General features: G+C 43.6%; 1 protein-coding gene across 2 annotated transcripts in view; it reads right to left on the reverse strand.

Annotated features, from left to right (window-relative positions):
- sema3c (sema domain, immunoglobulin domain (Ig), short basic domain, secreted, (semaphorin) 3C) overlaps positions 1-12261 on the reverse strand; it is a 93025-nt gene that overhangs the window by 33002 nt on the left and 47762 nt on the right. For both annotated transcript variants that reach the window (XM_079494648.1, XM_079494647.1), the window contains one exon: positions 1361-1521. In XM_079494648.1, coding sequence (XP_079350774.1) covers positions 1361-1521 — 161 coding nt within the window. The remainder of the gene's footprint in view (positions 1-1360; positions 1522-12261) is intronic.

Raw genomic sequence — 12261 nt, forward strand, 5'->3', positions numbered from 1 at the left:
CACACGAGATCATAGTTATCAGTCAGCTTATGAATCCTGCCCCACAGCAGCAGCACTAAACCATTTTAAGCTCTGCTTTTGTTGTTTACCTCAAAATGGGTGTGATTTTGGTAAATCTGTGTAGTGATTTGCATAACAACACACAGATAGTGTTAACAACATCATTGTACAACAGTATAGTGTTTGATCTTGGGTCTTTTGATGCGCATGTGTGCAACGTTATCAATCAGGGACCTAACTGAATAATCAATGCCTTTTAGTTTTGACCCGTTTGCCATGAGTTGAAGAAACCAATTAAACAATGTCAGCACATTGCATCTCATCGATTAAAATGACCCGTTTAAGGTCAATGGACATGTAATGAACATTAGGTATGACAAGACATGGTAAAACAAAATACTTTTATATTTATGTGACTCAAATGTGGTGGATAATGGTTTTCCAAAAGCCAATGCAACTTTGCCCTCAATGCCCGCATATCTGACAAATACATGGGTAAATTCTCCTTTACAGCACTGCCACTCAAGTGTGGAATACCCTAACTCCACCCCTTAAGAAGCGTAGTTCACGTCTCCCCACCCTCTCTGTACACCCCCCCCCCCTTTTCCCCCTACTGTGTGTGATGATCATGATCATTATCTATTACCGGTATCTTTAACCACAAGGTGTCAGTGTCTGTAGTGTGTCAGTAGTGAAATCCATATAAGGGCACACTGAGACAGGAAGTCAGATCAGATAGAGTTCATTTCAAGGACAAACATTTGTATGTTTGTTTGAATAAAGAAGCCTTGGAGTTAAAGTACTTGGTCATCATTGAATCAACAAACGGAACAGTGTACATAGTGTTTTCATATTTGTGATGATATTGAATTTCTGGTGTTATTTCTTGGACTTTTTTGTGCGCAATTCTTTTAGTAAACCATCTGTAAACCAGATTTGACTGAGGGGCTGCTATCGTGCAGCCTCCAGCTGATTATTATTATTATTATTTTAATCCAAAATGAGTTACGTCTGAAATAAATGTCAGAGCTGAAATTGACATGTAAATATGAAATAAATGCTTAAACATGTAGCTAGGTATAATGTTAGGGAACCACAGAAGTGAACCATTTGAAGCCTGTTTTCTGCAAGACATTATTCTATAAGCCATATCTCCTAAACTGGTGGGTCAAACTGAACAACCAATATGTCAATTTGAAGCTATGGTTCCCTGCTTTCATATGATATGACATGATATGACATGAAAGAAAAATGAAAAGAAATCCAATGATTTAGCCCCAGTCACAACTGGTCACAAATTAAGTTTGACTACTTGACACTTGTACTGTTGTGAGTATCGTGTCGAGTGTGAGGTGTTGACCTTGAGCGTGCCGTGGGTGATGTTGTTGATGTCCATCGACAGCACGTGGTCCTTACAGCCCACGTACATGCGGTCCTGGTCCTCGTCCATCTGCAGGATCCTGTAGTCCATGGCCTTCTCCGACAGACTGAAGTGCTGGAAGGACGGAGACGCCTGCAGGTCTGAGGGACAAACACATGGCCAGGGCTCATCATCATCAATATGTCCATACGTACATGGTAGGGCATTTTTTTTTTTTTAATATATTTTTTATCCCACGATTTTGTAACCCATTTTTCACCCCTGTGTCAATTATCTAATGTGATCCTGGGCTCTACACACCCTCCGCCAACCTAGTCCCCATGTATGGGGGACATGGGGAGAGCAACGGACTTGAACTCATGCTTCCTTCATGCCTGAGTGTCCAAGTTGCTCCTTTACATCTGACAGGGGGGAGTTTCCCTGGTTGGACGTAGCGCGTGGAAGGAACACGTTATTCCAACCATTTCCTTTCCCCTCCATCAGGCGCCCCGGCTGGCCAGGGGGAGGCAGTTTAGAGACCAGGATTACTGCATATTTTTTGTGAGGGTACCTACCCTAGGGGACACGGGGAGAACATGCAAACTCCACACAGAAAGGCCCTTTCGCCAACCCTGCCTCGGGTATGGGCACTGATGACGCGGAGGAGACACGCCGCCAGCGCCCACAGCGTCCCGAGCGGGAATCAAACCCAGGACCTTCTAGCTGTGAGGCGACAGCACTACCAACTGTGCCACCGTGCCCCCACAACAAATATTTATTTAAAAAAAAACAAAAAAAAAACATAATAGGTGGTTAAACAACTAGTCGACTAGTCGACTAGTAAACTAGGCAACTAGTCAACTAGTAATGCCACAGGGAGTGCAGTGCCCAGTGTCGAGTCGGTTGGACCCACGGTTGTCCAGAACCGCCACAAAAGGCCTCTGCCCGGGCTCTGGACAATGCCCCTGCCCATGCTCCATATATGGAGCTGGCCTGTTCTGACATCACAACACTCCATATTTAGGTATGCCTGACACAGAACTCCATATATAGGAATAAAGGGACACAGAGAGACAGATACATAAATCTCCATATATGGGCATAAAATACCCATACATAAGACCCAATTACTGAATGTACTACAACGTACAATGAACTACAACATGACGTCACGAGCCGCGGTGAAGAGCAAACCACCGCCACCACTCCAGCCCTTCTCTCTGTTTTTACTCACCACCGCTCAACGTTATTTCACCGAAAATTTAGACTATGAATAGGCCTTAAGAGTCCAACTAGAAGTGGTGGTTCTCAAATGTTTTATTTGCAAGGACCACCTTAACTCTGAGAGTGCACAAATCATTTGGTTCCATTTGTACCTCTGAGTCACAGACCTGTTATGGTCATTCAAGGCCAGCTCTTTATGTGTTTCTTGCAATATTATTATCCATTTATTTTATCTGTCTGTGGCATTTTTTCTTTTTTTTTTTACAAAAATGTCCACCACAAGCCAGCATGGCGGTGACCCCTGAACATGAGAGAATAGTACTGCCGTAGCAGACAACCCGCAGCACTCCAGGTTCAAACAAAATCCTTATAGGTGCAAGGCTCGAAGATATAAGTAGAGATGAAGAAAATGCCAGCACTCATTGTATGTCCTTTTACATGATTTTATTTACCTCTGAGACTGAAAACGGACGCGTTTCGGCCTGTATGGCCTTCCTCAGCAGACAACAGGAAGTGTGGTATTTATGCATGGGTATGAGATACAATCAACAGTAATTGAACACAGGTGTCCTGAACATGACCCTCAGTACTCAGATCATGACTGCATTCAAACGTGGTGTTGAATGGCCCATTTCATAATCATATTATTATTGGAAAGAAATTAGTCCTGCATTTGTGTGTTCAACACTTTAATTGCAGCTGGTAAAAGTGGGACTGATTTGAATTACATAATAATCTAAATCTGAAAAGCAACTAGTAACTATATTACGCTTTAAATAATTAAAGTGGAATAAAAAGTACAATATTTGCATGCAAGATGTAGTGGAGAAGTATAGAATAGAACATTTTACATAGTTACTTTCCCCCACTTCCCCCAGCTAACACGGGAAAATAACCACAATTGAATTGGGTTTTGTGGTAACTTCTTCCTGTATAGACCATAGAAAGACAGTGCCGTCTACTTTACATAACTTTCTGCCACTAGAGTCTGGGGGAAAACCCACAGTGCATATTTTGGGCAAAGGCAGTCATAAAATAAATTCTTCCTCCAGCTCATTATAAGCATGCATTATTGTCAATACCAAACGCACGCACACACACAGACACACACGATGCACACACGCACCCCATCGAACAGTTATTTTGAGTCCATTCATTTCGAAGATAGAGAACTCTCCCATCATACCATCAAAGTCCCTCACTGTTGCAGCCAAGCTCATGCATATTTATTCGTTTTTCAAGCGCTATTGACTGAGCACTGAACGCTCTGGGGACAAGGGTTTGGCGGGGGGTGGGGGGGTGCCGCTCCCATCTCCTCCCCTCTGCTTTGACCCTCTCCAGGTCCCTTTTGTTTTGCCGCCACAGCTAATTAACAATCAGGTCTCTTATGCTGTTCGTCCGTCAATGCCTGCAGGGTAAAGTCACATTTTCATCATTGTGTGCAGCAGCCGCAGTAGGCTTTTGAGACGGGAGTCCTTTTATCTCAGAAAGGGAAGTGGTTTTCCTCTCTTCGCTCTGCCATATCCCTCTCTGATCACAGGCTTTCTGCTTGGCGCTTCAACACTATATGCCATGCAGAGCCTGCATGGCTTGTTTAACGTTATTTAAACAAGGATGAGAATCATCTGTGGATCGAGTTTTTTCCCCACGATTCTTTACTTTGCACCTACCCAACATCGCAAGAAGTTGAATACATCCTGTGGTGTTGTATACTATACGCGTTCCATGAGTATCTTTTTATATTTTTCCAAAAAGAATACAAACAGCCAATAGCATATTACAAGTTATGAATCTTGAACCTAAGGTAACTAAAACAATTGTAAAGGTTGTTTGCTGTAGTAAATAAGTCAGTGTGTTTGAATCTGCATACAGGGCTCTCACCCTCCCTGGTAGGAAAAACGGGGACGCATACTATACTAGGCTTGTGGTAGGCAGTGGTGTAAAGTAACCAAGTACAATACATTTTCTTAAGTACTGTACTTAAGTACAATCTTGAGGTATTTGTACTTTACTTGAGTATTTCCAAATTCCAATACTTTTACTCCTACTCCACTACAGTACATCTCAGATCCAAATATTGTACTTTTACTCCACTCCATTCATTTGAAAACGTTAGCTACTAGTTACTTTGTAGAGTTTGATTATTGCAAAACATACATTAACCACTTCAGCCATTCAGCCTTTCAGCCATTTGTAAATAGCCGATCTACAAGCTCACAATGCGTCGCGATGAAACACTGTGTAAGCTTTTAGATCTGCTATTTTCAAAATAAATATATATTTTTGAAAAACTGTGAAATATGACATTCGTCATAATGAATACTTTCTACTTTTGGTACATTTTGATGCCAATACTTTTGTACTTTTACTCAAGAATATTTTGACTTTTATTAGGTCGCAGATTACTATGAAAAGTTGAAAACCTGCAAAAACCTGTCCCCCCATGCCAAAGCGCCAGCGCTCGCCCAGCAGTCTGCCGTCACCAAGGCGGATGCGTGCACCCTTTGGGGCGAGGTCGCTTCTCGCCCTCAGGTTACTACTGTTAAACCTACTGGTTTGACAGAGTATTTCTACATTGGAGTATTGATACTTTTACGTAAGTAAAACATTTGAGTGCCTTGTCATTTTCCACCACTGGGGCTATACTGTATAATTGAAGTCGAGAGTAATGAGGAACACACAGGAGTCGCTTTGTTTTCACCTGACTCGGCAGAATTTAAATTGGAATTGAGGGGCTCCGTTCAAGCAGACAAGCAGGTTCTTTCCGTTTAATAAAGCAAAACCTCTGGAAAAGGAGATACCATCTGTCATAGGCTTCAAAGCCGAGGCGATAGCATCAAATAAGGCCCTGTGCACCAGGTTGGTATTAGCCCAGCTTCGAGGAGGCTAAGGATGTTACATAACGCGCTTTGCCCAAAGTACATGGAAGTCGAGGCGCGCCACCGAGGGTGAAGTGCTATCTCACAGCTAATTAGAAACACACTGGGTTCCCGAACGAATGCCAAAACCACATTCTTACATCTTCCCAAAAATAAGCAGTTGGGAAAGATTTTACAACACTTTTTAGACCAAGGCCTTTTTCTACACTCAGGGGGGATTAATTTAACAACCCTACAGCTTGAGCTTCTGTTTCGCCTGGAGTGTCATTCTGGCAGAATGCCGTCATTAATGATGGCTGATTCCAGTGGAGCAGCTTGACTGACTTTAATCAGCCTGAGCTTAATTTAATATATGTTGAATGTTAGTGTTGATTTCGGCGACTGAAATGACGACGAAAAATGTTCATCGACTACCTCTTTTCACTGATAAAAACGAAATAAAAACTAAATGAAAACTAAGCCATGTTGACTACATTTGACTAAATGTAGTCAACTAAAATGACTAAAATGTTAGGGAGGGACTAGTGGAGAAGAGATCCAATAAGCACCAAAAGACAAGTCATTTTTTTTCAAGTCAGGCCTACCGGTTCTGTTCAGAATGTATCATGCCATAAAATAATAGAAAAAGATCAATAGTGGGCTCGATATAAGCTCTGATCAATAACCAAATTCAGTATACAAATTCAATTCAATTTTATTAAAGTGTCAAATCACAACAAGTTGTCAACAAGCATGAAAAACGACAGAGATCTCACCCAGAGCCAGCAATATTGCGACAGTGGTAACAAATGGCGACAAATGGAACCAAATGGTTCCAATTTGTATACACACTAAATTAAATTAACACAGCAGTGTAGAATGGGGTCCCACGGAGATCAAATTCATATCAAACCACCGACGGGTCCTTGGAAATAAAAACCCAGCCAGATAATCACTGCTTTACAGCCAAGGACATACTGTATTCCACAGGGGTAACAATGAGGGTGTGGTTGTGCAAAGGTGGAATAACTGTTAATATTATGGTGAACTTTGTATTGTTTTCACAGTGGTATTGGAATCGGAGACTTTCATGTTTCCTCCCCAGAGGGTGGAAAGGTCTCGAACTGCGCGCAGCTCTGACATGGAGCACAGCAGGCCAGGGGCGTGTCCCATGTGACCAGCTCTGACATGGAGCGCAGCAGGCCAGGGGCGTGTCCCATGTGACCAGCTCTGACATGGAACGCAGCAGGCCAGGGGCGTGTCCCATGTGACCAGTGTGTATGCGGGGTCCCATTCTACACTCTCTGAGTCAGTGTTGTTTTGGGCAGCAATTTTTTTATTTTAGTTTTAGTCATAGTCTTTTGAATAGTTTTCCTTTAGTTTTAGTCACATTTGAATGTCTTGTGTGACTAAACATCATAAGATTTTAGTCGACTAAATCTACAATTGATTTAGTCGACTAAAATGTTTTTTTGTCGGGCCTTGATGCCGTTGTAATGACTGATTTTACACTTGCTGAAAATAGCCGATGCGCGGCGTGTTTTGAGCTTGTAGATCTGCTATTTTCAGCATACAACCAAGTGTAAAATGACTTATACTGTACTGGATCTCTTCTAACATTTGAGTGTAGTTTTTTATTTGTTGACGAAATTGTCAATACATTTAGTCATAGATTTAGTCATCATAGCTTAGTTTTCATTTAGTTTTGAAAAAAGGTAGTCTTAGAATTAGTCTACAAAATCAACACTGCTCCAAGTTAAATGGACACTCTGGATTTCACTGTGTACTCTTTGAGAGTCAGGCCTGCTCCAGTGTTGATTTTGACAGTGCATTTTGATTTAGTTTTAGTCACAGTTTTTTTTCGCATTTTAGTCACCTGAAATGTTTTAGTGTTAGTCTAGTTTTAGTTGACTAAATCAACTATAGATTTAATTGACTAAAATGTATTTTTGCAGGCCTTGATGACGTCGTAATGGCTGATTTGACACTTGGACACTTGATCTACAAGCTTGTAGATCTGCTATTTTGAGAGTGCATTAGTGCAACACCTGACCGCAACCAAACATAAAATTGACTGTACTGGATGACTCCAATAGTCCCTCCCTAACATTTTAGTCTAGTTAGTATTTGTTGATGAAATTGTCAATATATTAGTCTTAGTTTTAGTCATCATACCTTAGTTTCTAATGAAATGGACACAGTGATTGAGTGTGGACTCTTGGGAGGCAGTAGGCCTTCCCCCTGGAACATTCTCATTCCATGGGATCCAATCTCTTCAGTGTTTATTCCCTGGTTCCACGCAAACATTATGACTCATCCCTGCGCCGCAGACTGCAGATTAAAACTCACAGAACCAAGATCAAAACGTTTGCGATGTACCAGATGCTGCACCTGCTCTTCTCAAAGGGGAGAGAGGCTGCTGTTATGAATTGTCAAGGTTCTTGCTGGAAACACAATACATCCACTGGGACGGCCCAAACCAAAATAAAAACCTGACGTCACGACCACCTACGCTTCAAATAGGATATGGTTGCAGCTCGTGCTAGCTGCGTGCATGCATAGCAAACTTCGGTAACCCATTTTTGTCACCCAGTGTCAATTGTCTACTCATGTAATCCTGGGCGCTACACTCCCTCTGCCAGCCTGGGGAGAGCAACGGACTGACCTCATGCTTCCTTCAATGCATGAGGAGTCCAAACTGCTTCTAATTACCTGACAGGGGGGGGGGGGGGGGGGGGGGGGGGGTAGCGTGTGGAAGGAACACATTATTCCAACGAGTTCCATTCCCCAACATCAGGCGCCCCGGCTGGCCAAGGGGAGGCAGTTTTAGAGACCAGGATTACTGCATGTTTTTGTGAGGGTACCTACCATAGGAGACACAGGTAGAACATGCAAACTCCACACAGAAAGGCCCTTTCGCCAACACCAGGTATGCGCACTGATGACGCAGAGGAGAGAACACAACCCCAGTGCCCACAGCGGGAATCAAACCCAGGACCTTCTAGCTGTGAGGCGACAGCGCTACCGACTGCATAGAAAACCCCTAAGCCGACGTATTCATTCATCACACACATTTCATGCATCTCAGCGAAGCCGTTCCCATCGACTCTCTTTACAAACACAACAAACTAGCGTATAACTGATTTACACGAACACATCACATAATCACATTAAAACAATGCTGGTCAATGTCATATAGCCACTACTACGGAATTACACAGAAACCCACATCTTTTTGAAGTGATTAGCAAAGAGGACGATTAATTACCAAGCAAACAAAACAGAGAGAGAAAGAAAAAGCAGTGTTCGCTCATACCGACCACATGTGATTTATTAGTCGTGAGTTTATAAGCGTTCCTTGTAGTTGAGATCACGCAGCTCATGAGAGGAGGAAGAGTGTCAAAAAGTGTCTGTGGGAGTCACAGGCAGCTCGCTGTCACAGGCTGTTGTTTACGATAAGATTCGGACCACTAAGTTTAGAGGCCCCAGACGGAGATCACCGTCAAGTTCAAGTTCATGGTCAAGTGCCCCAGACGGAGATTGATAAACGGGACGGAGATTCATGATATCAAAACCGATTTCATCGCTCCACAGCCTAGGAGCGCTTGTTGCCCAATCCTCGGTGTTGCACAACAGTGAAAATGTCATAAAAAATGTTCCCTGCCTGTTTAGTGGACGAAAATCTTAAAACGTTCATAACTCGCGATCATCCCGTCTAATTCTGAAAAAAGATCCTGTGTTAGACGGCGCTCCGCTGTCCAGTCGCTAGTCGCAATAGATTTATTCTTACCTCCCGTTGTTGTCGATCGACTCTAGAGTGGTGTGGCTATTGTTAGCTGCTACACAGACATTCACAACAACTTCCGGTGCCCCGGTAAAAGTGGTCCGGGCGCTAAAAATGATGGGCACATTTTATTAATGGATTAAATAGGTCCGGGCCATCAAGGTGTTAACCACTTTGGCCATGGCATCCCTATTTTGAGATGATTTGGGGGATTTTTGTTCAAAACGCATCGCAACGAGATGCGTTTCGAGCTTGTAGATCATCTATTTTCGAAAGAAAAGTGATTAAACATGTTGACGGCACAGAGGGGGACAAGCATTCTTAGCTCGGTATATAAGAGAGAGAGAGACTATGTTAGGTGGCAGAGGCTCAGGGGTAGAGTGACCGGATGTGAACCGCAAGGTTCCCAGTTTGATCCCGAGCTTGCCCAGAGTTAGTGTCAAAGTGTCCTTGAGCAAGACTCTGAATGCCTAATTACTCCCGTTGTGCAGGTTTGTGCCTTGCAGGGTTTCCTCCGCCATCTGTGTATGCATGCGTGTGTGATGTATCTATGTAAAGCACTTTGGATAAAAGCGTTATATAAATGCACCATTTCCCATTCATGTTATCGGGGATGACACTTGGAGGGCAGATAAAAAGAAAGAGGGTCGAATGGCAAATGGGTGAAGTGAGTGACCTCAATGAGGAACTGTCTTGTCCAGTACGTGGTGCCACTGGGAGGACCATAAGGGCTGCTGTCCTCATTGCAGGCAGGGAGGGTGTGAAGGAGGAAGGCGAGCCACGTCAGGGGTTGAACGGCCGTGTTTGCAGGGTATTCTATTATGTATGGGAGCCGGTGGACCTTGCGGTTGGCCAGCCAAATACTTGGCAACCTTCCCAAAGGTTGTTTTCCTTCGACTTCCATGAAGCATTGACTGACAAAGCTCTATCGGGGGATTAATTGGTGGTCCAATCCAGGGTGAGTATAGTCACTCACTATCCACACAGATCCATACAATGGACAGCAGATGAACAGAAAGATTAAGGTGGCAACCTCTCCTCTGCCTTTGAAGCAGTTTATTTGTGTGAGCTGGTCAAGCAGAAAGCAGTGCAAAAGCCTTTTGTTGGGCAAAGGGACCACTGGGGGCATTCAATATTAAACAGCAGGTTGCAGGTCTTTGCTGCAGTGCTGTAGTGCAGGGGTTCTCAACAATTATTTAAAAAAAAAAAAGATTATTATTTTTTTTTTGCAACTGAATGGCTGGAAAGTGGAAATGAAGAGTTTACATATAGTACACATAGTACATGCATACACCTTCCCTAATGATTATATCTCGTTTCAGTATTTATTTATGGTGTATTGTCTCTATTATTAAGGTTATTGTAGCAGTCAATTTATATTGGGGGTCGGGAGGGGGCGGGGCGGGGGTCCCGAGACATTGCCAAAGCATTTCTGGGGGTCCCCGGCCAAAAACGTTGAGAACCCCTGCTGTAGTGTAGAGCAGACCTCTGTGCTGTGGTACCTCATCTTAATGTTAACCCATTTTGGGCGGGAACCCTGGTTGGTGTTTTAAGCATTATGTTATGCTTTAGCTGTTGAACAATAGCAGATCTACAAGCTCATAGCGCGGCACCAAGTGCCGCGCTACAAGCTTGTAGTTCTGCTATTTTTTTAAAATCGTGAAAATGTGGCGCAAATTTGAAATATATATTCTTTCAGAGCGAACGCTTTCAACTCAAATCTTTGCTTCTGGGGGCTCCCTGGAACAACGTATTTTCAGATGGGGTCCGTGGTCAAATACAGATGATTCTGGGGCTCTTTGACATGAAAGAGTTTGAGAACCACTGACATAGAAACATAGGGTATTCAGAAAACTGTCATGAGTGAATAGAATCCGCCTCAGGTCATTAAAGTGGAAAATATTGCCTCGCATGTTCAGCAGCAAGACCAGCTGGAATGTATACAAGTAAGTGCTACGATATAGAGCACTGATGTCAACGGTCTGCAGGGAAGACGATTGATTTGTCCATCAGCATAAATCGATGCTAGTGGGGGGACTTCCCAGAAGTCCAACTTCCCGTCAGTCTGACCTACGTAGAGGGTTGGTTAAGGGGCCGGTTAAGACTGAGGTTAGGGTTAGTGACCTACGTGGCCGGTTAAGACTGATGTTAGGGTTAGTGATCTACGTGGCTGGTTAAGCCTGAGGCGTGGCTGGTTAAGACCGAGGCTATAGGGTTATTGATTTACGTAGCCGGTTAAGATGGAGGTTAGGAGTTCTGGATAGTGTTAGGTCGGAATAATGACATGGCAGATGATGGCACCGCTACTGGATGGATCTATGACTGACTGACTCCCTCTGTTCTCTCAAAGACATTCTGCTCACTGCTAAAACATACAGTAGCCTATAACAATGACGACTGCTTTCCAGAGAACGGATCTAAAAGGCACTTACAAGCTGCAATCACTGTCCCGTGTAATTCAACGTTCTGTAAACTGTGAGGGAATCGATTTGTTTCAAGGACAACACGAGGCTGAGGGAGTCTAACAAAAGCAAGCCCGCTATACCGAGTCACTCACACAAAAGAGGAAGAAACAGCAGTCTCTCTACAGCATAATGTGATTGTGGTGAAGAGTCAATTGGAAACAGAAAGAGATGTGTGGGCACCACCCGGGGAGGGGAAGGGACTTGTCATTGTGTGCCCCTTTGGGGGATTGCAGAGGAGATTGCACAGTGCTCACGTTCTGTGACGAGAGAGTGGCACTGTGGATTCCTTTCGGTGGTGGAAATATAACCAAGTGCATTTACTTAAAGGGACACTTCACCCTTTTTGCAAAAAAAGATATATGTTAATGACGTTTAGAATTTTGTTGCCCCCCTCGGCGTTTTGCCCTACTCGCAGTGCGTATACGTAGCGACGGCACTGGATGTCATGGACACTGGGCTCACTTACTTCTTGGACTACATGTTGTCTCAGTAAGACAGCCCTCCCCCTATCCCCAAGGAGGAGCAGTGCACGCATTGCGAGTTTGTAGATCTGCTATTTTCAAAACATTT

Source organism: Electrona antarctica, assembly GCF_951216825.1.
Source record: "Electrona antarctica genome assembly, chromosome: 23".
NCBI classification, from domain to species: domain Eukaryota; kingdom Metazoa; phylum Chordata; class Actinopteri; order Myctophiformes; family Myctophidae; genus Electrona; species Electrona antarctica.